The 26,390-nt window shown below is 41.1% G+C and overlaps 1 protein-coding gene across 1 annotated transcript in view; it reads right to left on the reverse strand.

Moving 5' to 3' along the window:
• Positions 1-26,390, reverse strand: part of LOC126092063 (HSPB1-associated protein 1) — an 89,287-nt gene that overhangs the window by 27,023 nt on the left and 35,874 nt on the right. The window contains exons 4-6 of the mRNA XM_049907475.1: positions 21,609-21,733; positions 16,101-16,222; positions 8,037-8,141 (exon numbers count right to left, since the gene is read on the reverse strand). Of these exons, the coding sequence (XP_049763432.1) occupies positions 8,037-8,141; positions 16,101-16,222; positions 21,609-21,733 (352 nt within the window). The remainder of the gene's footprint in view (positions 1-8,036; positions 8,142-16,100; positions 16,223-21,608; positions 21,734-26,390) is intronic.

Raw genomic sequence — 26,390 nt, forward strand, 5'->3', positions numbered from 1 at the left:
GACACAGAGGTTTTGGAGCCAGTATTTATCTTTGTGCCTGCAAAGCATGCCAGTGTAGTGCTACATATATTCGACGGCAGAAGTTAGTTGTGGCGGCAACTACTAAAATTTTTCAGAACTTCTGCTTACTTTGCACTCGATTCTAAGCCGCAGGCGGTTTTTTGGATTACAAAAACCGGAAAAAAAAGTGCGGCTTAGATTCGAATAAATACGGTACCCTTTGCCTCACCCTGACAACTTTCTCTCAAAATTGCGAGGTGGCCACCACTTTTCCAAGACTGATTTGTCAGAAGTGTACCTCCAGCTCACCTTGGATGATGTCAATACACCTTTCAGCCTATACCAATATCAACGCTAGCCTTTTGGCATCACTAGTGTGTCCACTATTTTTCAGCATTATTTACAACAACTGCCAGCCTATGTACCCGGCTGCAACAATTGCCTCAACAACTGTTATTTTCTGTTTTTCAGTCTACAGGTCTCAAGTGCAATGTTACCGAATCTCAATTTTTTCAGCTGTCAATTGAGCACCTAGGGTTTGATATTTCTCACACATGGGTCACGCTGTTGCATCGCCATGTTGATGCAACTGCAGCTTTTCAGCAGCCAACCTCTATTAAGGAACTGCAGGCGTTTCTAGATTAAGTTGCATACTATCATAAGTTTTTACTGGATGCATCTGCTGTTGCTCAACCCCTGCATGTGCTTTTGCATAAAAATGTGCCTTTTTCTGGTCTCCAGCTTGTGACTGAGCATTCACTTTCTTAAATCTAAGCTTCAAGCTGCCCAATGTCTGGCCACTTTTCCGCCAGGTCAGCATCTTGTGTTGGGCACATATTCCTCTCAGCATGGGCTTGGTGCAGTGTTTGCACACAAGCACATGGATGGGTCAGAACAAACCATTGCTTACACTTCCAAGACTAATTCCTGCTCAGCAGCTATATTCTCAGATTGAAAAGGAGGCTTTAGCGATGGTGTTCATCCTCAATAAATTTCATGGCTTCTTGTATGGTTCAAAGTTCCATTTAATCATGGGTTCCAAGCTGTTGGTTGGTCTCTCTAACCCTTCGGCTTCCATGATGGACAAGGCAGCACATCGATTACAGTGGTGGGCTCGCTTCCTCTCCCGTTACCATTATCAGATCTATTACCAGCCGATGTTTCTTTTTTTTCCATCTAATGTCATAACAGCCCTGTGAAGAACCAGAAAATGCAGGAATCATGAGGGGAAAAAAACTGTTGTGAGGTCCAATACAAAAAGGAAGAAAAAACAAATCTAAAACATCAAGACATTACATTACAGAAGACGTTGACAAGAAACCGGAGTCACCAGGTAAAAATCAAATCTCTTTTGCCACACTACTGCTTTTTAAAAAAACTTAAAACGTGAGCCACAGCTCGCTTGTCATCTGCTAAAATGTCCGGCAAAGCGGGTGGCAGCCCGGCCCTGAAATGTAAGTGGCTAAAATAGTAGCAGAGGATCAGGAAATGTCTGACTGTTAGTGGCTGGCTACAGAAAGGACAGCTGGGTGCAGGGCCACCACTCAACAAGTGGCAGTGACTAAAGCAGCAGTGCCCTGTTCGCACCCGAGCTAACATTACTTCCTCACAGCGAGACGGACGGGAGGAAGTCGACCAGGCTGTTGAAAGAGGTTTCACGTCTCCGAGTTTGTTCCCATGAAGGGAACACCAATGGTCATGCCAAAGTGACGTGATATGCTGATAAAGAAAAGTTAAAATATCTTGTGAGGGAACAGAGTAAGAGGCAGGCTGACCGAGATGGATGGCGGCCTTGGCTGCAGCATTAGTAGCGTCATTCCCAGGTAAACCAACATGGCCAGGCATCCACATGAACATCACTTGGGCTCCCATCTGGGAACAAATGGAAACACTCCTGGATCCGTCGAATGATGGATCAGGATCATCGAGACTCTGAGGGGCACTGAGGGAGTCAGAGCAGATCACACAGTGAACAGCCTCATAGAGGGCAAAAAGCTCTACTGTAAAAATTGTGTACAGGTCAAGAACCCGGTATTGAAACTTATCAGCCCCGATGACAAAAGCACAGCCAATGCTGTGTGCGGACTTCGAACCATCAGTATACAAAAATATGCTATCGGCAAGTTGTGAGTGAAGTTAGAAAAATTTGCACCGATAGGTCAGCTCGGGAGTCATATCCTTCGGGAACGAGCTGAGGTCAAAACGAACACAAACCTGTGTCTGCAGCGAAGGTGGTGAAGGGCTCTCCCCCATTCAGAAAGTGGCAGGAAGTGTGAACTGCAGCTGCTGAAGCAGGTGACAAAAGCGGACGCTGGGAGGCTGCAGAGAAGAAACGTACATCTCGTACTGGGGGTCAAGAATGTCATCAAAAAAAGAGATCGATACAGGCAGAGGAGGAGAGTCCGGTCAGACCAACCCCCCCCCCCCCCCCCCCCCCCCGCCCCCCAAGAGGTAACACTCAATACACGAAGGACATTGAGGGACCGGGTGCAGTGTGCAGCCAGGTAGGACACGTGTGGAGACCAACTGAGTTTCCTATCGAACGTAAGCCCTAAGAACTTTGTTGGCATCCACAAATGGGAGAGCATTTTGGCCCGTCACAAGGACAGTGTAAGAAACGCCCTGTACCATCAGAGTTGAATGCATATGGATTTGGTAGCAGAAAAACAGAAACCATTTTTGACACTCCACGAATAGAGACAGTCCAGACAATGCTGAAGACAGCGTTGCAGGAGACACGTCCGGTGGGAGCTGCAATAAATAATAACAAAAAGAGAACTGGAAATGCCAGCTGGAAGGCAGTCCATAAGGGTTGATGGCTATGGTGAAGAGGACAACACTCAGTACGAAGCCCTGAGGCACCCTTTTCTCCTGTGAAAAGGTGTGGGATAAGGAGAAACCCACACATACCTGGAAAACTCTATCTGTTAAAAATTCCCGAATGAAACTGGGAAGACAACTGCAGAGGCCCCACGTGCGCATACTACGTAGAATGCCTGTCCACCAACAGGTATCATAGGCTTTCTCCAAATCAAAGAACACGGTCACTGTTTGACACATCTGCAGAAAATTATTCATGACGAGCATCGACAAGGTGACGAGATGATCAAATGCTGAGCAGCGATTTCGGAACCCACACTGAGCATTAGTGATAAGATGGTGTGACTCCAGTCACCACACTAACCGACCATTGACCATGCGTTCCATCACCTAACAAATGCTGCTGGTAAGAGAAATTGGATGATAGCTGGAAGAGATTTATCTTTACCAGGCTTAGGTAGGGGAACAATAGTAGCTTCACACCAAAGCGTGGGTAATACACCATCAGTCCAAATACGGTTGTATGCATCGAGGAGAAAGCGTTACCCCACGGGAGGAAGATTCTGCAGCATGAGGACACGGATTGTATCGGGCCCAGGAGCAGAAGACCTGGATGAGGAGAGAGCACGCTTTATCTCCCTCATAGTAAAAAGAGTATTGTAGCATTCTCGATTCAAAGAGAGAAAAGAGATTGCACGAGCCTCCTCCGCCTGTTCCCGAAGAAAGAAGGCAGGATGGTAGTGAGTGGAGCTTGAAACCTCCGCAAAGTACCGACCCAAAGCGTTGGAAACATCGACATGTTTGACTATGACGTTTCCCACCACAGTCAGACCAGAAGTCAGGGAGTGGGCGGTAGTCCCAGAAAGCTGATGCAGGCCACCTCAAACAAGAGAGGACGGAGTAAATCTGTTGAACGCACGCTTTCTTGCTTTCCTTAATAGTGTGACAGCACTGCGCACATAGTTGCTTGTATCGGATGCAGTTCGTTAATGTAGGATGACGGTGAAAGACATGAAGCACACATCGTCGGGCCCAAATCGCACTGCTGCACTCCACAGTCCACCTATGGACCGGGACCTGACGGGGAGAGGTAGTGGTACAAGGGATAGAGGATTCAGCAGCCAAGAGAATCATCGCAGCTGGGAAATGGCCGGTCGTCAAAGACTGTCAAGGAGGAATATAGCCTCCAGTCAGCAAGAGGGAATTTCCAATGAGGAGGCCGCTGTGGTGGGGTATGACTGTACAGGTGAGTCACACAAGGGAAGTGGTCACTCGAGTAAGTATCAGGAAGAGCACACCACTCGAGACGTCGAGCGAGCTGGGCAGAGAAGATCGAGAGGTCTACATGGGAATAAGTGTGCATGGAATCAGAGAGAAATGTGGCTTCATCAGTGTTAAGGCACACGAGATTAAGATGATTAAGAAGATCTGCCAAAAGAGAACCTCTCAGGCAGGTGACAGGCGAGTCCCAAATAGGATGATCGGCATTGGTGTCACCGAGGAGCAGAAAGGGTGGAGGAAGCTGAGCAACAAGCTGCATGCATCAGGACTGCCCAAGTGACAGCAGAAGATGAAGGGATATAAATGGTGCAGAGGGAAAAGGTAAATTCGGGAAGGAAAACACAGGCAGCAACTGCTTGCAGGTGGGTGTGCAAGACGAGAGGATGGTAAAAATGGAAATGTCGTGTGGCTAGGGCCTCCCGCGGGTAGACCGTTCGCCTGGTGCAGGTCTTTCGATTTGACGCCACTTCGGGATTTGACGCCACTTCGGCAACCTGCGCGTCGATGGGGATGAAATGATGATGATTAGGACAACACAACACCCAGTCCCTGAGCGGAGAAAATCTCCGACCCAGCCGGGAATCGAACCCGGACCCTTAGGATTGACAGTCTGTCACACTGACCACTCAGCTACCGGGGCGAACGAGAGGATGGTGACAAACATCATCTCGTAGAAGCAACATGACCCCACCATGAGCAGGAATCCCTGCCGTAAGGGGAAGGTCCATCCGCAGTGAAGTAAAATGAGAAAGTGTAAAATGGTCTTGAGGATGGAGCTTGGTTTCTTGGAGACAGACTACAGGTGGACATTGCGATCAGAGGAGCAGCTGGAGATCTGCCCTGTTAGACCGAAGGCCATGGATATTTCATTGTAAAATGGCCATAAAATTTAGGAACACCGGAGAATGACTAAGAGACACTAACCTCGACGGCCGCTTAGGGTGAGCCGTCGAGGGAGGACGGTCACTGGAATCCACATGTGGAGGATCTTTGTCCATCAACTCTGCGGGATCAATGGAGCTTCCCTGGTGTCGGTCAGTTGAAAGGGACCAACGAGTCAAAGAGGGCCGACGAGTCTGAGAGGGGGAAGACTGTTTGCCTTTGGATGATTGTTTTGGATTTTGGTGATTGGCAGAAGAGCCAGACGACTGCGAACTCGAGGTACACAAGAAGTCTTCCCGGGAATATTTCTTTCTGAATTGATGGTTTGCTGGCTGCGTTGCAACCGTCTTCGCTGGTGAGGGCAAAGAACGGGTAGCAGAATCTACAGCCTGGGAAGTGGGATATGGAATGTCAGCTTGAAGGTGAGGCGACTTGGCTACACAAACTTGTGACTTACAGTTAAGCTCGATGGTGGCAATGTTTTTTGTGGGATGGGGAGAGTCTAACACGGTGCTGTAGCTTCCAGACGAAGGGGCAGTCGGTTTACGGCTCGCCAAGTTTCCGGGCAACAGGGAAAGGTACCTTCTCCTTCACCTTACCTCCTGAACAGCCCACTCATCTTGATAGACAGGACAAGAACGAGAAGCAGCAGCATGGTCTCCATGACAATTAATGCAGCAGGGGCAAGGAGGTGGACAGGTGCCTTTGTGTGCATCCCTGCTACATGTGACACATTTGGCTGCGTTTTTACAAGATGTACTGGTATGATTGAACTGGTGGCATTTATAACACCACAATGGATTGGGAATATAAGGGCACACAGAGATGACTTCATAGCCTGCCTTTATCTTGGTAGGAGGCGTTAACCGATCGAAAGTCAGAATAATGTGCGAATCGGCACCAAATCGGTAGCTTCCTTTTCCATAACTCTATGAACAGCAGTAATGCCTTGATCTGATAGATAATTAGTTATTTCGTCCTCCATCAAACCATCCAACAGCCATGTGTATATAACACCAAGGTACAAGTTTAAAAGTGTCCTGTGGGCCTCCACTTTTATAGGATATTGTGGAGGGTTTGGGCCGTGAGTAGTTTCTGGGCCTGGAGAGCACTACCAATTTCCAAAAGCAGAGTACCATTGCAGAGACGAGAGCATGACTTCACAGGGCCAGCGATGCCATTCACATCTTTCTGTATAACAAAGGGGTTAACAGTAGCAAAAGTCTGGTTTTTGTCTACACGTGAGACTACTGGAAACTGAGGCGCAACAGGAAGAGACACTGAGGCAGGAGCCTCATTCCACTTTTGTTTATGGGAAACACTCAGAGAAAGAGAAGGAAAGTCAGTCATTGGGAAGAAGTCCCCCACGATTGCCAGCATCTCCGATGGCGCGCTCCTTCCAGCAGGGGCCCTCCAAAGGGGGGCCCCTCACTTTAGGTGATTGTTCTCACCTTAGGTCACACCTTCCGAATGACAGATGGAGGGACCAATTGGCAGAGGACGAAGGTAACAGCTCAGGTAATCACCCTTCCCTGGGCCTGGCCTGTAACAGGGGGTATGTGTGGGCCCTACATGCCAACCTGCAGCTGGGAATTACCCGTTACCCAGTCTCCTGCTACGCAAATAATGTATGGGTGGCCGTCACGCACACACAGGGAGGAGAAGAAAAGATAAGAAAGAAAAGGAGGAAAGAAAGAATGGCCTCAAACGTCACAGAGGAAGAAAAAGAGATCAGAACAAGGAGAGAGCAGAACAATGAGAGAAAGGAACAGGGAAAACTGAAATAGGGAAAGAGGAAACAGGGAAACGGCAGTACAGGGAAAGGGCAGTACAGGGAAAGAGCAGTGCAGGGAAAGAGCGATACAGGAAAAGAGCAGTGTAGGGAAAGAACGATACGGGGAAAGAACAGTATAGGGAAAGAGCAGTACAAGAGAGAGGAGTCCTACAAGTAAACCAACATAAATGAGCCTCAAGAGCCCATGGAGGCATGAGACATCTCCCCAAGAGAGGGGAAAAGGACAGAAGAAGAGGAGACAAGTAGCACTGAAAGAGAAGCAGTGCTGCGAGGGCTGGGGCCCCATGGTCGCCATGCACATAATCACCAAAGAGCGGTGACCCCCCTAGGGGTGCTTACATAAGCCACCTGGGTTGGCCTTCTGATGCACTCTGGTGAGCCACCAAAGAAACAATATTATTTAAGTGATTGCAAATGAGTGCTTGGCCTATTCTGTGACCTGTATTACTGTTATCCATTTGCTGTGTTCAGTGCAATATGTACTTCATTGCATCTTACATGTGGCTCTATAAAGTACTATGTTTCATAAATGATGTTTGTTCTTGATATAATAGCTAAATAGCCAAACAATTAGTTCCAGCAGTCAGCTTCTCTGATTTATCAAAATGCGCAAACATTTTTTAATGTATGTCTGAAGTAGGTATCTATCCTAGGTGTATGAAGTGCGATTTTTGTCATTTTATTATACACTTATGTGGATTACAAGTGGACACATGATCGAATGTACATTACTTGATCAGTGAATTGGAACACAGATGAAAACAGTTTACGAAATTTAATGATACAACACACAGAACTGTAAGAATCATACAAATGTTTAAGATTTAGATACTGATATAAGATTTATTGATATGTTGCAATGAGTCTTTCATTGCATATAAAAGACCTTTGTTAGAATGAACATGTAACTTTCTCCAGAATGTACCTAATGATGAGGCCACAGACTTTGAAATGCATTATGCAATAAATGATACATTAACATGATTGAACAGCCTTTTCTTAACCCCAATAGGAGGTGTATCATATGTTAAAATTCTGTTCGTTACTGTGTCCTCTAATTATCTGCCTGTATGTGTTCACTACTGTAACAAGCAACAGCAAATTTAATTGAACACACACTCATAATTAACAACAAATGTCAATCAAGCAGTTTTCCTACCTTCGCAGAATGCATTAGATACTCTCTTGAATCTCCTCTTGAATAAAATTGACAGAACAATATTATTTTCACCATTTCTTTTGTCAACTTGTAGCTTACCTCATTAGGATTCAGGAAAGACTGTGGATCAGTGGTACTCTTGCATGCCATGGCCATTATAAGACGAACTAATGATTCTTCTACACGAGCCTCATCATCAGCTTTCTGGAAAAGTTTGTTCAGTTTTGTTCAGTTGGTCAGTGAATTGGGATACAGATGAAAACAGTTTATGAAAATTTAATGATACAACACACAGTTAATAAATGAGAGAAAAGTGAGTGGGAGATATATATATAGACACACACACACACACACACACACACACACACACACACACACACACACACACACACACACACACAGAGAGAGAGAGAGAGAGAGAGAGAGAGAGAGAGAGAGAGAGACAGAACTGCATCTTTATACTGCAGTTATAGCGTAGGCTGTTCAACACTTCTGTCCCATATTGAACTTAATTTGCAGGCCCAGCATAATTTTAGATTTAGTGTGGTGCAGGAAAAGCTGAACTCCTGCATATAATTTTAATAAATTGTTTTAAAGCATTTTAACTGAGCAACACAACTCTGTAGCTGTATTTACAGATGAGTCTACACATGGGCACTCCATCGGTTGCTCTGTTGTTTTCCCTGTTCATGTCCTCAAGATCCAACGGCCTCAAGGCTTTACTATCTTCAGTACAAAATTATACGCGATCTTGTGGGCACTGGAGCAGATGAGGTGTATATCAAGTGCCAAATTCCTTGTCTGTTCCAATATCCTGAGTGCCCTTTATTCTCTACAACACTTGCACCCAGCAGATATAGTAGTCTAGTACGTCAAGAACACTCTCCTCCACTTACAAAGACTGAGGAAAGAAGTGTCTTTCTGCTGGCTGCCAGGACACGTGTGCAGATGTAGCAGCCAAGGATGCAAGCTGTGATCCTGATACTTCAGTGTGACGTCCTGCTACATGCTATCACTTCGCTGCTGAGGTGCAGAGTCACAGGTCTAAAGGGAGAAATGTGGCTGGCAGTGACAGACAATATGTGTGTCTAGTAAAGTCCACAATGTGGATAAGTCATGTAACATTTATTTGACAGTCAATTAAAATAGAGTTCAACTCTCTTGGCAAATGAGCTGCCACCTGAACAAGCAGCTGTGCGTCATAGGGCTGTGGACCTCGAGGAGAGTAAGAAGGATTTCGTCCTTCCTTCCAGTCACACAGGCACGATGAGGTCCTCCTTTCTCTCCTCATAGTCCACAGCCATATGACGCACAGATTCTTGTTCTGGTAGCAGTTCATTTGCCAACAGAGTTGCACTCTATTTTGACCAACTGTCAAACGAATGTTGCATGAATTTAAGGTTTTGTGAATTGTCCAACTTGTTCTCTAAAATTTTTGGGTGACTTTTTTAGTGTTATCACGTTTCCTGGCTCATCCATGTTTTTTTATGTGATCAGCCAACCACATATTTCTGTGAATCTATTTTAGTTTTTCTCGTGTCCTACTTACATTTACTTAAATAATTTTTTGAACTGCTGAACAATTTTAATGCTATTTTCCAGTAGCTAGTGTGATTGTGTAGGTGTTCATGGTCTAACGTTTTGATGACTAAGAGTGTGTGAGAAGTATATGTGCAAACTTCCCACTTCTCTTATTCAGACATTGACACTCAGTTTTTTGCTTTCCAACATAGCTAACCATCACAAATGGTGTCCAATATCTACTGTCCCCTTTCCCAAAACATAGAAGATTTTTGTCAAAGTTTAAGATAACTTTAAATTCTAGTAACCAATCTAAACCAAACAATATATCTCTATTGATATTCTCTACCATTAACAGCGTTTGATGAAATAATATATTTACAATGCTGCAGTTCACTTGAGTTTCGTACTTTACAATCTCACTTTTTGTTCCTGTTATTCCAACTATATAAACTCCAGTTACTGGAAATAACGGTAAGTGCTGTTTAGTCTGTAATGAGTTAAGGAATGCGCTAGATACGAGTGATACTTCACTCCCTGAGTCGATAAATATGTTAACTTCAGAAGTGTCCACGGTCCCTACTATTACAGGTTGTGGATTGTTGATAACTAGGTTTGATTCTTCTAATAGTAACCATTCTTTTGTAGGTATTCTGTGTATGAAATTAACGTACTTATTATGAACCGAGCCTCCTAGTGTATCTCTATGACCTGGGCCCCGGCCCTGTATCCAGATCGCACCATGTTTTCCTCGTTATTACTAATTACTGGTTGGTTACCAAAACAGGATATTACATTACCACTTTGTGTTCTATTATTACTCTGAACAAATTCCTGCAAAGTTACTGGACGTAAATTCAAAGGTGGATGCTTCTTCTGATGATTGTAGTTACCATTTTTTCTGTTGCACTGGTGTACTCTAGCTAGATTAACCTCATGTTTTTTTTAAATTATTACCACTGTTCCTTTTGCAGTTCGGACTATTACTCTGGTGTAAGTTTTCATTACGGTCTTTATTTAGGGCATTTAGTGCATCAAAAAAGGATAATAGTTCTCCAATCATTTTCCAGCCACTACCCAAGACGTCTTTTCTTGCATAGATGGATAATCATCTAATTAACTTTAGAACCAGCCCCTTTTCCTCCATCGGCTTATCTAAATACTTAGCCCATATTAGATGCCAGTCGAAATATTTCCTCATGGTACCCCAAGTGTTATTGTAGTATTTCTGGTCCCACAAATCTGATATTAGTTTCTCCTGCACACTAGCAGACCAATATTTCTCTTTAAATTTCTTCTGGAAATCTCCCCACGAAAAAAAGTTCTCAATATTTACAGTACCCCATTCTGAGGCTTCCCCTAAAAGGTACCACACAGCAAATTCAATCTTTTTAGAATCTTTCCAGTTCTTTGGCAAGGCTTGGTTGAATCTTTTCAAAACTTGAGTCGGATGTACCTCTCCGTCGGGCTCGAATTTAGGGAATTGTCTTGATAATTCCGAATTCACTCCCCATTGCAAATCAGTAACTACTTCACTTGTCAACACAACATCGGGTGAAGTTCTTCATTTTTCTACTTGTTCCTGGATAAGTTTGACTTCTCTGCAGAGTTCGTCTATGCCATTCCTAGGATCAGTAAGTTCGGAAGAAGCCATAGGCGATGCATTCCTGGATGTTATTCTCTCGGTGACTTTCTGATCTATAATTTCTTCTACCTGTTCCTCCAGACTACTTACATTTATGATATCAGAGCCTGCTATCTTCTCTTTGAGGCTTCTTTCTACACTGTGATTGAATGACAGGCATTAATTCGCTATGCTTATCAACGCTCTCTTTCATAGTATGCCATCCCTGCTTTACAGCATTAAACTTAGCATTACATACATCCTCCAATGATCCTAACTTTTCATTACTCTCTAATTCTACACTACTACATTTATCCTCAATATTCAATTCTAATCTTTTTGTCAGATCCAGAAAATTATCCTTCTGTTTTCAACTGAAGTCTGTAAACATTTGATTTACATGAATGTTTAAAGAATCAGTCAATTCCTTCTTTAAATTTAATTTCAAATTTTCTACTTTACTATTTAGGGTGTCAAATTCAGTCTTTAAAACATCCATGCCTTTGCATAGATTACTAAATTCCTTGCTCTGTGTGTCAGCTTTGGCATTTAACAAACCTAGATTTGTTGCTTGACTATTCAAGATTTCACTCTGGTTATTTGGAACTTCACTCTGAGCATTTAAACTAGAATGTACTAAACCCAGCTCTTAACTTAGAGTTGCATTTAATTCCTTATTTAAAGTAGCATTTTGAGCTTTGATTAGATTTACTAACTCAGACCAGTCAGGCCCTTCTTTAGTAATTTTCACAGCCATGGCTGATTCTGACATTTCCCCAACTTGCTGTTCGTTATCCATATTCTTATGAGCTTTAGATCTAGTAAGAATTTTAAAATTAACTTTAAGTATAATAACTACAATAATGAAGTTCATTCAACAGTTTATACCATGTTGTATTAAAACAATAAAGTTCTGTTTCACGCTCACCCGGCGTAGAATTTGGGCTGCGTCGGTGAGCGGATGTGGGATCAGAACCAGAGAGCAGCAACTGGTGCTGGCAGTGTCGGATGTTGGTTTCCACGTCTGTGTACCCATGACGCGTGTGAGAGCTGTATACTCCCCACACTGGATCTTCTCAGTCATCTTGCTCTAGGCGTATCTCTTCTAATTCTTCTCTCCAGTTTTTCACATTGTGACTTCCCCACATCCTCTCCCTTATTTGCATTTACAAATTCTCTCTATCAGATATTTGGACAGAATCCAGTTCCATGAAATGGTTCTCGTCTTTTTATGCTCAGTTGCTACGGCAACTCTTGATAGCTTTTTTCCCCATTTTCGTCTGTTTTCTTTGGTCCTTTCTCACTGGTCACCACATTCTAACATTTTGATGGCTAAGAGTTGGTGAGAAGTATATTAGCAAACTTCCCACTTCTCTTATACGAGTCGACTTCCTTGGTGTACACAGCCGATCTTCTTCTCTGGATTGCTAGCTTCTGGAATCTCTATAAACTTCTTCTCCGAAGAATGATGCTAGTTACAGGAACCTTAAAGACTCTCTCTCTTCTTGTGAAATAATTAGGTACTCAAAGAATACTTTTCAACAACTATCGGTATATTTGAGCTTCATAAAGAACAAAATTCACACTTCGCAAATAAACATTAGACTTCTTGTAAGTCACCCGTATCTTCTCACATTAGAAACAGATTTAACTTTATTTAGGAAAGAGTTGGCTTAACAACCATGTCTCTACTACAAACATATCATAAAAATACGTCTTGCCTGCAGCAAGTCCAAGGTAAGAGTTTTTTCACAATTCAGAACCTCAATTGTTCTTTAGTCATTTAACAATAGTCACAATTACAAACAGCACAGAATAACACAGAAGTTCCTTGGTTCTTCCGTGTGTTTCACTACGACTTCCACGAATTGCCCGACAAGTACTTGTCGGTGACGTTCAGCCGCCGCGTGAACATTTTGCTCGCAACTAATTTCACACCTGCACACGCAGACAGGTGACGTGCAGTAGATAGGGTTCCTTTCTCCCACTCAGATCTAAAATATCATGTGTTTGAGACAGTGGAAGGCCGAGTGGTTCTAGAATTTATGTGGAAATTCTCGAAGCACTACAATGGGTGAGATTATTATTATTTCTATTTTTCTCAGACCTTAGGTCTGGTTAAAAATGGAAAGTGACTTGGACCTTCATCAAGCATGACTTCCTTTTAACTGTATGGTATATGTTACATTGTATTTAGGAACTTTCGGGTTATTGAACACATATCAATAATTACGGATTTCTGTAGTTGTATATACACGTTTGGATGTAGCTGTATTGCGTTGATGTACTGGTGGATATTGTGTGGTATGACTCCTGTAGTTGATAGTATAATCGGTATAATGTCAACTTTATCCTGATGCCACATGTCCTTGACTTCCTCAGCCAGTTGGATGTAATTTTCAATTTTTTCTCCTGTTTTCTTCTGTATATTTGTTGTATTGGGTATGGATATTTCGATTAGTTGTGTTAATTTCTTCTTTTTATTGGTGAGTATGATGTCAGGTTTGTTATGTGATGTTGTTTTATTTGTTATAATGGTTCTGTTCCAGTATAATTTGTATTCATGATTCTCCAGTACATTTTGTGATGCATACTTATATGTGGGAACGTGTTGTTTTATTAGTTTATGTTTTATGGCAAGTTGTTGATGTATTATTTTTGCTACATTGTCATGTCTTCTGGGGTATTCTGTGTTTGCTAGTATTGTACATCCACTTGTGATGTGATCTACTGTTTCTATTTGTTGTTTGCAAAGTCTGCATTTATCTGTTGTGGTATTGGGATCTTTAATAATATGCTTGCTGTAATATCTGGTGTTTATTGTTTGATCCTGTATTGCAATCATGACTCTTTCTGTCTCACTGTATATATTGCCTTTTCTTAGCCATGTGTTGGATCGTCTTGATCGATGTGTGGCTGTGTTAGATGATATGGGTGCTTGCCATGTAGTGTTTTCTTTTTCCAATTTACTTTCTTTGTATCTGTTGATGTTATGTGATCTAAAGGGTTGTAGAAGTGGTTATGAAATTGCAGTGGTGTAGCCGATGTATTTATATGAGTGACTGCTTTGAGCATTTTGCTAGTTACTGCTCGTACTAGAAAGAATTTTCTTAAATTGTCTACCTGTCCATAATGTAGGTTTTTTATGTCGATGAATCCCCTTCCTCCTTCCTTTCTGCTTAATGTGAATCTTTCTGTTGCTGAATGTATGTGATGTATTCTATATTTGTGGCATTGTGAACGTGTAATTGTATTGAGTGCTTCTAGGTCTGTGTTACTCCATTTCACTACTCCAAATGAGTAGGTCAATATTGGTATAGCATAAGTATTTATAGCTTTTGTCTTGTTTCTTGCTGTCAATTCTGTTTTCAGTATTTTTGTTAGTCTTTGTCTATATTTTTCTTTTAGTTCTTCTTTAATATTCGTATTATCTATTCCTATTTTTTGTCTGTATCCTAGATATTTATAGGCATCTGTTTTTTCCATCGCTTCTATGGAGTCACTGTGGTTATTCAATATGTAATCTTCTTGTTTAGTGTGTTTTCCCTTGACTATGCTATTTTTCTTACATTTGTCTGTTCCAAAAGCCATATTTATATCATTGCTGAATACTTCTGTTATCTTTAGCAATTGGTTGAGTTGTTGATTGGTTGCTGCCAGTAGTTTTAGATCATCCATGTATAGCAACTGTGTGATTTTGAGTGGGTATGTTCCAGTAATATTATATCCATAATTTGTATTATTTAGCATGTTGGAAAGCGGGTTCAGAGCAAGACAGAACCAGAAAGGACTTAATGAGTCTCCTTGGTATATTCCACGCTTGATCTGTATTGGCTGTGATGTGATATTATCTGAATTTGTTTGGATATTAAGTGTGGTTTTCCAGTTTTTCATTACTATGTTTAGGAACTGTATCAATTTAGGATCTACTTTGTATATTTCCAATATCTGTAGTAACCATGAGTGGGGTACACTATCAAAAGCTTTTTGGTAATCAATGCCAAAAAGCTTTTGATAGTGTACCCCACTCATGGTTACTACAGATATTGGAAATGTACAAAGTAGATCCTAAATTGATACAGTTCCTAAACATAGTAATGAAAAAAAACTGGAAAAAATATTATTATTATTATTATCTTGGGCAGGGGAGGGGGAGGAGGGGAAGGGGGAGTCAGTATAATTTTATTTAACATTGTGTTCTATCTCTTTTCTCACATTTTAAACACATTGGTATCTACACATTTCATAAGAGCACTGATAACCATATTGTTGAAAGCCCCTAGTGCACATGCAAGCACGAAAGCTCTCTCTCTCTCTCTCTCTCTCTCTCTCTCTCTCTCTCTCTCTCTCTGTGTGTGTGTGTGTGTGTGTGTGTGTGTGTGTGTGTGTGTGTGTCAGCAGACTGTGAAAAACTTTCAGCTTGTCAGTGTCAGAATGTTGTAGGGAGCATCAGAATCACTTTTATTTAAACCTAAAGAACATGTACTGGATGATACGATAACTGAAAGAAACACCCTACATCTGAAGCAACCTAGAGCCCTTTATAAATGCAGGTTTACAGAAGCAGAAAAGTAGTAACTTTGAATAAAGCCATAGCTATTCCTTTTGCAGGAGCAGTATTCAGCTGCTATTTTTATTTATCATAAAATATTAAGTATTTATTTAATTATCGCAATTTCAGAAACCATTTTCCACTCTTTATATATTGATATGAATATTAGTGTTAAGCATAATTTCATCCATTTCCCACATTAAAGTGATATTACTGAGATGGAGAAATTTCAGGGACATGGAACAAATCAATCAATACACAAACAATATGAAGTAACTTAATCTGATGTGACAATATTTCACTACATGTGCTAGCATCAGCTAAATTGAATGTAGGGTATCAGCAGTTACCCTCACTGAAAGATCTCTAAAATTTGCTATCAAAGCAACTGTCTGCAAGGAAACAGCATTTCATCACACACAAATTCATGGTCTTATGAGGCTAGAAAAGTAAAAAGCATTCTTACCAGTGGTATCCATGTGTTAATACTGATAGCTGTGTCAAGATTCTCAACGTAGTGCCACCAATGTCGAGGAACAAAGAGAACTTGGCCAGGATTTAGAGTCACTACCCGTACTCCAGATAAATCTGTTGGCAATAATGGTGCATCACACAATTTTGTAATTTACTTAAAATATTGTCACAAAATAATGATGTGAGCTAATCAATAATCTTTGCTATCTCAGTCAAAACCACAGAGTATACTACTACTAGATTTTCTTGTCTTTTGCATCTGTCTGATGTCTTGCTTCTCGCATACTCCAGCAGAACACTGTTATACCTGGTGCACAGGAGAGAAATGGCTGAAAGACGTTTTGGTTCAGGTAACCACAGGAAATTCAGAATATGAAGGCAACAGATGAATCCCCAGAAAAGAAGACTCCTATTATGATGTATGTGTAGCCCAAAAACCCAAGAAGAGTCAAAATTTAATTGGGAGATTTTAATGCACAAATGATTAGATCACCCTTGGGATCTCTAACAATCATTTAATTGTTATTAGCCATTGAGTAAAATATTCTGGGGAGAAGCTGTGTATTGGCAATGAATAATAACGAATGATGATGAGCTACTTTGGGAAATGTTTAATTCATATATTGCATTGGTAAATGGGAGGAAAGGCTAACCTGCAGTTGTGATGTTGAAAAGATACGAATTTCTAATGACATGTTATGCTTCAATGTATAATAATACAGCAGAACTGAAATTGGATTGGATTGTTTGGGGGACGAGACCAAACAGTGAGGTCATTGGTCTCATCAGATTAGGGAAGGACAGGGAAGGAAGTATGCCGTGCCCATTCAAAGGAACCATCCTGGCATTTGCCTGAAGTGATTTAGGGAAATCACGGAAAACCTAAATCAGGATAGCTGGACGCGAGATTGAACCGTCATCCTTCCGATTGCGAGGAACTGAAATTACCAACGATAAATGGAAAACAGTATGGTAAACATGGTATGGTTGATTTTTTTTACTTCTTCCACCAGAATAAAAATGTTTTACACAGTCCTCTTTCATAACTGAGTGTTTGTAACTACCACAGCTTTCAGCCTAACTGTGTAGATGTTACTGTGGCCTTATCTAATGCAGCAGTGTCACTGTTTGAAGACTCTCTCATCTAGCACACATCCATATCCACATCCACACTCTGGAAACTTCTGTGAAGTATATGGCAGAGTGTACATCTCTCAGTACCATGTATTAGAATTTCTTCCTGTTGCATTTGTGGATGAGACTGCAGGAATAATGACTGCTCAAATAACTCTTTACACATTGTAATTAATCTAATCTTGTGTTCACAGACCCTATGGAAATGACACATGGATGGCTGCAGTACAGTTCTAGATTCCTTGCTTATATTGTGGTGTTTGGAACTGTGTAATTAGGGTTTTGAAGGATGGCTGGCATCTATCTTCAAGTGCTGCCAATTCCAGTTTTTCAGTGAATCATGATGCTCTCCAAACATACAAACTTGTCACCTTTCATGCTGCTGCATCATGTACACATTCAGTATCCCTCATTAGTCCTATTTGGTATGGATCTCACCTATATGAAGAGTGTTCAAGGCTGGGTTGCATGGGAGTTTTGTAAGCACTCTTCTTTGTAGACTGACTGAATTTTCCCAGTAGCCTATCAATGAATGGCAGTTTACCACTTGCTTTACCTACAATTGAGCCTAAGAGATTATTTCATTTCATGTTTTCACAAATTATTATATTCAGTTATTTGTAATTAACTGATTACAAATGTGATTCTGTGTTATTGTGTACTAAGAGTGCAAAGGTTCTGTGCTTTCTGAAGTGTACATTTTGTGTATTTAAAGTAGGATGCCAATTACTGCACCACTTTCAAATCTTATCAAGTGCTGACTGGATATTTGTGGAGGTTTTTTTGGGCAGTTCATTGTAAATTGCACCATCTGTAAAAAGTCTGAGGTTCCTGTTCATACTACCTGGTAAAACATTATTAAACAACACAAACAGCAAGTGTCCCAACTAGCTTCTCTCTGGAATTCCTGAAGTTATTTCTACATATTTCAATGACTATCTATCCAAAACAACATCAGCAGTAGTATAATGTGAGTTATTCATGAACATGACTTACGTTTCACTGACAACGCTTACACTGGCAACAAATAGTAGTAACTCTCATAGTCATTTTATATAATGGGAAAAGTACACTGTGTACGCCCTGATCTGTGATTTATGCAGATGGTGCATATTCAGTGATGTAACACAATATGGGCAAGGCGCAGTGTTGTGAGCACAGTAGCAATTGCTGGACATGGACATTTATGCCTTGGTGATGCCTCTTGTAGGTGTCATGAACACCTCAGAGAAAACACACATACTACAATGTAAACACTCAGATAATTGAAGAGTGTAAGTTGCATTTGATGTGGTCAGACGTGCTGGCTGACTTATTTGAGTTTATGAGTTGCTGCTATTTGGATCTGTCTGCACAACTGACACACACTGTTGATACAGCAGAAGATTATCACTGAAGACATTTCACCATTCAGTAGCTGGAAGATGGTCTCTTACTGCATCACCCTGTCTGGAGATGAAGCCAAGAAGATGAAGGCATGGTACAGAGAAGGCAGACCACAAGAACAAACCAAAAATGCGACCACTGTGGTAGACGAATAGTCAAAGGTAATTTAGGTCACATCAAACTGTCAGATCCATCACACAGTGTTCCCTACTCATTGTGTTACAGTCACACACACACACACACACACACACACACACACACACACACAAAATGGGAAATACTGCATCTGGCGACCTTACTGAAGGATGAGAATACTGTGGCACTAGAAAGGAGAGTACTGTAAAATTTTTTGGAATTATTTCAAAGAAATACTTGGTTGCCAGGGCAGCTCAGAAATCAATATTAGAACTCGTATGAGTGAGCACATGCTGTGTAGCGCCCCAAAAAAACCATCTAACAAAACTAGGAAATTTTCATAACCAGAAGATAACTAATGGTGGTTGTCTACACTAACTGACACAACTGTTGTGTGTGTTTACAAAGCATTATTCAAACTATGCACATGTACATATCAGTTACAACATGGAAGAGTTTTTGGTGGGTTTGGTGAGGAAGAGTAATAACGGGAAAGCAGTGGGTGGACTGGATGACAGCAATTCTATTCAACTATGGTGGTGCAAGTCCTTGTGATACGACAAATCAGCTGCTCATTGCCAGAGTAGTGGCTGCCCGCCACAGCTTCTCAACACGATGCACCAGCTTCATGTGTCCAGTTGATGGCAGTGTCTCCAGTTCACTGTTCTACTCATTGGGTGAATTGAGATTCTTTTTTTATTGATTTAAGCCCACTAAGGAGCGCTTATGACTAGTTGTTCTTCGATGCTCTTTTCTGTTCCCAATATCTCTTCAGCCCTGCTGATAATTTCTCCTTTCTTTCCTGTAAAAGGGTCTTCCGATGTTTAAGGACTCTAGGTGGTGGAGTCCAAGACTCTACCGTAGCACAAAATTTGGAACAATCTTCTACCTCAAGATCAGAGATCCCAGCTGAATCAAAGTCCTTTAGTACTTCATTAAGCCACAGGCTTCCAGACTTGTAGCTTTTAACCAATGAGACGATCTTCTTGGTAAGCCTATTGTTGTTCATTCATTGTAGGTGCCCATAGAACTTGAGCCTCCTATGTCACATACTGGTGTTGGCTGATTCTAACTGTTGATGCAGTTCAGAATTAGACTTCAGTCGGTAGGTTCCATCTGGGAGCAATCACGGGCCATTAATTTTTCTGAGAATACGTCTTTCGGCTTTCTCCAGGTCCTCCGCCATGCCTTTTCTGTTCATCAAGAGGGTCTCTGAGGCATACATAAACTGTGGTCTGGCAGCAGTTCTGTAATGACAGACCTTAGCGTTCTTCGAAATGCACTTCTTGGTGTACAGATTGTATGCTGCACTGTTACACCTTTCTAAGATATCTGCCCCCAGTAGCTGAGTGGTCAGCGCAACAGACTGTCAATCCCAAGGACTTGGGTTCGATTCCTGGCTGGGTCGGAGATTTTATCCGCTCAGGGACAGGGTGTTGTATTGTCCTAATCATCCTCATTTCATCCCCATCGACTTGCAAATCACCGAAGTGGCGTCAAATCGAAAGACTTGCACCCGGCGAACGGTCTACCCGACGGGAGGCCCTAGTCACGTGACATTATTATTATTACCTTTCTAAGATGGGGGTGTCATCTCTACCATTGGGGTGGACCCATTCACCAAGATAACAAAAGTGATTGACTGTCCCAATCGTTCCATGTATAGTCGTCAAAGGGGTGTTACTGGAGTGATGCTGTGACAACTGTGACTCTGTTAATTTAGCACTCTTTTCTTTAATCTTTTGTTGTGTATATTGGAAATTTTGGGATTAATTGCCAATGAACTCATACTTTAACTAATTAACTGGGAATTTTATTCATAGAATATATCAGTGTGGACTAGATACATGGTAGCTGAAGCACTGGAATGGTTTACGTCACTTGTGGGACAGTCCTACCACACTGATCTTTGTGCCCGTGTTCCACTAAAAATATCTACACAACAGAGCAAATGTTGATGGCGTGTACTGTGCAACTTGCTTGTCAGCATTATATTACAATTACAGGGCCTGTTCCTACCTGTGAAATTCAAGAAAGCTGGTGTTGGGAAGCACCTAGATTGTGCTGGCTCTGAAGCAACTCCTGAAGTCTAGCACACCACGCTGTGTGGAATGTTTGACATCTGGGCCACAGCTGTCTCATGGCAACAGTTTGGCTTTTCAGCAACTGATTGGTCCAGGTGTCTCTTGGGCACAGTTTGGCAGAGACCATTTATGTGCACAGATAACTTGTTATAGGTGACACCTGCACAGTGGTTGCAGTTTGGTAGACTGCATGGCTGCTTTCAGAGGTGCCTTTGACAGGACAGCAGTAGGCTTCAGTTGAAGGATCTATGGTACAGGTCTTTCATGTAGGTATATCGCAGAAATTTGAGCCATGAGACCAAGGGTTGCGAGCAGGTGTGTGTGTGTGTGTGTGTGTGTGTGTGTGTGTGTGTGTGTGTGTGTGTGTGTGCGCGCGCGCTCTTCAGCTTAAAGAAGGATTCTACCAAAAGCTAGCACAGTTCTCAGTTTCAGTTACATGCTTGTTGCTGATTCAGTGCCTACACTGTTTGTAAATTGCTATCTTTACTATATAGATATCTCTTCTATACTGATGGAAACTATATTTCTGTGTCAAGAATATTTTCACTGATAAATAAGACTGCATTCATAGTTTTATACCCACTATTTTTTTAAATAAAAAATACAAACAATTTGGAAATATTTACTGAACTATTCATCAATCTCCCTCATTTCTGAAATCGGGAAACAGTGCTCAAGAAACAGTTTCCATTTCTTATTTTGATTGAATGCATGTGTTGCACTAGCATTTGTATCAAATTGGCACAAGAAAAATAGCTTACCTTGTGTGATTTTAGCAGACGGACAATAGAAGTTGTGCATACTGAAGATACTAGACTCTTCATAGGGGATACGTGTGGGCAACATTTCATCATTCATAGTTGGCGGAAATAAGTACCACTGTTTCCTAAAACATTTATCACAGTACTGCAGAAAATAATTCCTTAGGATGTGAACAATTAATATTTTCCATATTCTAGACCAGTAATTTTAGTCTTAAATAGTTAAAGTAGCTCGTATAGCTCAAAAATAACATTTACAAAATGGGAAAAAAGAAAAGAGTAAAATATTCTAACTTTAGAACTGCAAATCAGCTACTATAATGTAACTGCAAAGATAAAAAATCTACTCACCAAATGGCTGCAGGAGAAAACACACACACACACACACACACACACACACACACACAAGAGGTTTAATACATGCAAAGTTTTGAAACCAGTGCCTTCTTCTTCTGGCAGAAACGTTGAACAGGGAAAAAAAGAAATGATTGTGTGGCACTGTTGGCCATGAGGCCCCATTCAGGGAGTTCGGCTGCCGGGTGCAAGTCTTATTTCAGGTGACACACACTGGGTGACTTGTGCGGCGGTGATGATGGGATGATGATGATGATGATGATGATGATGATGACAGCATAAGATCCTGTCCCCAAGCCAAGAACATCTCCAACCTGGCAAGGAATCAAACTGGGCCTGCTGCATGAAAGGCAATCACATAACCACTCAGCTAAGCAGGAGGATGACTGAAGGGGAAGAAAGAGGGGTTAAGGAAAAGGACTGGAGAGGTTTTGGAAAAATGGTAAAGTTTGGAAAAGTCAGCCAGAACTCCGGGTCAGGGCGGACTTACTGGACTTACCCAGTCTCCAACTGTCTGTCTGTCCTCATCCCTTCTGGTAAATGTCACCTGACCCAGGGTTCTGGGCAACTTTTCCAAACTCTTCCCATCTCATAAGCCTCTTCAGTCCTTTTCTTTCACCCCTCTTTCTTCCCCTTCAAACCCAACCCTTCTGTCAGAAGAAGGAGCCACTGGTTCCAAAAATATACATAATACCTTTTTTTTAAATTGTGTTCTCCTGTCACTGCTTGGTGAATATATTTTTTTATCAATCCAATTAGATTATATTGTCAAAAATTGATTATTTTTGTTGTTCAATCTACTTCTATGCAAAACAGAAGGTTGTAGACTAGACAGATCACACATTATGAAATAAGAGTAGCCCAGAGGTCCCTAGAGATATGAGACAAGAGAATGAGTCTGTTATCCATAGATATTATAAAAATGAATACACATATGTATTTATGTACATCTTCTCCTAAATCAACAAAACTTAGTACACACAACACTTACTGAGTGAAGAGAGAATCGCTATGGGGGCAAGAACGAACTACCTATGGCAGGAATGGGAGTGGAGGTGAAAAAGTAGTGAATCATTGAATTTGGAGAGTTTGTTAATCCAGTATTTGAGAAACAGAGCACTTAGTGGCTTGCAAGAAACTTTACACACAATTTCAAATCCTTACGAAACTTTTTCTTGCTGACAACACCCACAAAATGACGAAAGGAAGAAAATTTTATCACTTACTACATTTTCAATGTTCATGCAGTAAAACTGTTGCATCAGCCATATTCATGAAAAATTTTATAGATAGTATTCACGTATACTGCTGAATGTTCTTGCAGAATCATATAATTTTATGAACATTTATGAACATGAACCATGGACCTTTCCATTGGTGGGGAGGCTTGCATGCCTCAGTGATACAGATAGCTGTACCATAGGTGCAACCACAATGTAGGGGTATCTGTTGAGAGGTGAGACAAATGTGTGGTTCCTGAAGAGGGGCGGCAGCCTTTTCAGTAGTTGCATGGGCAACAGTCTGGATGATCGATCTGGCCTTGTAACACTAACCAAAACGACCTTGCTGTGCTGGTACTGTGAACGGCTGAAAGAAAGGGGAAACTACAGCCGTAATTTTTCCCGAGGGCATGCAGCTTCACTGTATGGTTAAATGATGATGGTGTCCTCTTGGGTAAAATATTCCGGAGGTAAAATAGTTCCCCATTTGGATCTCCAGGTGGGGAGTACTCAGGAGGACATTGTTATCAGGAGAAAGAAAACTGGCATTCTACGGATCGGAGCGTGGAATGTCAGATCCCTTAATCGGGCAGGTAGGTTAGAAAATTTAAAAAGAGAAATGGATAGGTTAAAGTTAGATATAGAGGGAATTAGTGAAGTTCGGTGGCAGGACGAACAAGACTTATGGTCAGTGAATACAGGGTTATAAATACAAAATCAAATAGGGGTAATGCAGGAGTAGGTTTAATAATGAACAAAAAAAGTAGCACTGAGGGTAAGCTACTACAAACAGCATAGTGAACGCATTATTGTGGCCAAGATAGATACGAAGCTCATGCCTACCACAGTAGTACAAGTTTATATGCCAACTAGCTCCACAGATGAGGAAGAGATTGATGAAATGCATGATGAGATAAAAGAAATTATTCAGATAGTGAAGTGAGACAAAAATTTAATAGTCATGGGTGACTGGAATTCGATAGTAGGAAAAGGAAGAAAAGGAAACTTAGTAGGTGAATATGGAATGGGGTTAAGGAATGAAAGAGGAAGCCACCTGGTAGAATTTTGCACAGAGCATAACTTAATCATAGCTAACACTTGGTTCAAGAATAATAAAAGAAGGTTGTATACATGGAAGAAGCCTGGAGATACTGGAAGATTTCAGATAGATTATATAATAGTAAGAGATTTTGGAACCAGGTTTTAAATTGTAAGACATTTCCAGGGGCAGATGTGGACTCTGACCACAATCTATTGGTTATGAACTGCAGATTAAAAATGAAGAAACTGCAACAAGGTGGGAATTTAAGGAGATGGGACCTGGATAAATTGAAAGAACCAGAGGTTATAGAGAGTTTCAGGGAGAGTATTAGGGAACGACTGACAAGAATGGGGGAAAGAAATACAGTAGAAGAAAAATGAATAGCTTTGAGAGATGAAATAGCGAAAGCAGCAGAGGATCAAGTAGGTAAAAAGACGAGGGCTAATAGAAATCCCAGGGTAACAGAAGAGAGATTGAATTTAATTGATGAAAGGAGAAAATATATAAATGCAGTAAATAAAGCAGGCAGAAAGGAATACAAACGTCTCAAAAATGAGATCGACAGGAAGTGCAAAATGGCTAAGCAGGGATGGCTAGAGGACAAATGTAAGGATGTAGAGGCTTATCTCACTAGGGGTAAAGTAGATACTGCCTACAGGAAAATTAAAGAGACCTTTGAAGAAAAGAGAACCACTTGTATGAATATCAAGAGCTCAGATGGAAACCCAGTTCTAAGCAAAGAAGGCAAAGCAGAAAGGTGGAAGGAGTATGTAGAGGGTCTGTACAAGGGCGATGTACTTGAGGAAAATGTTATGGAAATGACAGAGGATGAAGATGAAATGGAAGATATGATACTGCGTGAAGAGTTTGACAGATCACTGAAAGACCTGAGTCGAAACAAGGCCCTGGGAGTAGACAACATTCCATTAGAACCACTGATAGCCTTGGGAGAGCCAGCCCTGACAAAACTCTACCATCTGGAGAGCAAGATGTATGAGACAGGCGAAATACCCTCAGACTTCAAGAAGAATATAATAATTCCAATCCCAAGGAAAGCAGGAGTTGACAGGTGTGAAAATTAACTAACTATCAGTATAATAAATCATGGCTGCAAAATACTAACATGAATTCTTTACAGACGAGTGGAAAAACTGGTAGAAGCCGACCACAGGGAAGATCAGTTTGGATTCCGAAGCAATGTTGGAACATGTGAGGCAATACTGACCCTACGACTTATCTTAGAGAATAGATTAAGGAAAGGCAAGCCTATGTTTCTAGCATTTGTAGACTTAGAGAAAGCTTTTTGACAATGTTGGTTGGAATACTCTCTTTCATATTATGAAGGTGGCAGGGATAAAATACAGGGAGCGAAAGGCTATTTACAATTTGTACAGAAACCAGATGGCAGTTATAAGAGGCGAGGGGTATGAAAGGGAAGTAGAGGTCGGGAAGGGAGTGAGGCAGGGTTATAGCCTATCCCCGATATTATTCAATCTGTATATTGAGCAAGCAGTAAAGGAAACAAAAGAAAAGTTCGAAGTAGGTATTAAAATCCATGGAGAAGAAATAAAAACTTTGAGGTTCGCCGATGGCGTTGTAATTCTGTCAGAGACAGTAAAGGACTTGGAAGAGCAGTTGAACGAAATGGACAGTGTCTTAAAAGGAGGATATAAGATGAACATTAACAAAAGCAAAACAAGGATAATGGAATGTAGTCAAATTAATTCGGGTGATGCTGCAGGAATTAGATTAGGAAATGAGACACTTAAAGTAGTAAATGAGTTTTGCTATTTGGGGAGCGAAATAACTTATGATGGTCGAAGTAGAGAGGGAATACAATGTAGATTGGCAATGGCAAGGAAACCCAATACATGAAGAAATAATTATAATATGAAACCCAGAACTGGACAGTACTATAAGAAAATTACACATGGATATAAAACTAATGTAAGATACCTCAAAAATGTGTGTAAATAAAATTTTATGTGTATAAATTGTAGGTATATTGTATTGTATATGATTTTGCTGACGAAATCCACACAATGTAAATTGTTAGATGGATTTAAAAAAAAAAAAAAAAAAAAAAAAAAAAAAAAAAAAAAAAAGCGTTTCTGAAAAAGAGAATTTGTTAACATCAAGTATAGATTTAAGTGTCAGGAAGTGGTT

The sequence above is a fragment of the Schistocerca cancellata genome, chromosome 7 (genome assembly GCF_023864275.1).
Source record: "Schistocerca cancellata isolate TAMUIC-IGC-003103 chromosome 7, iqSchCanc2.1, whole genome shotgun sequence".
NCBI classification, from domain to species: domain Eukaryota; kingdom Metazoa; phylum Arthropoda; class Insecta; order Orthoptera; family Acrididae; genus Schistocerca; species Schistocerca cancellata.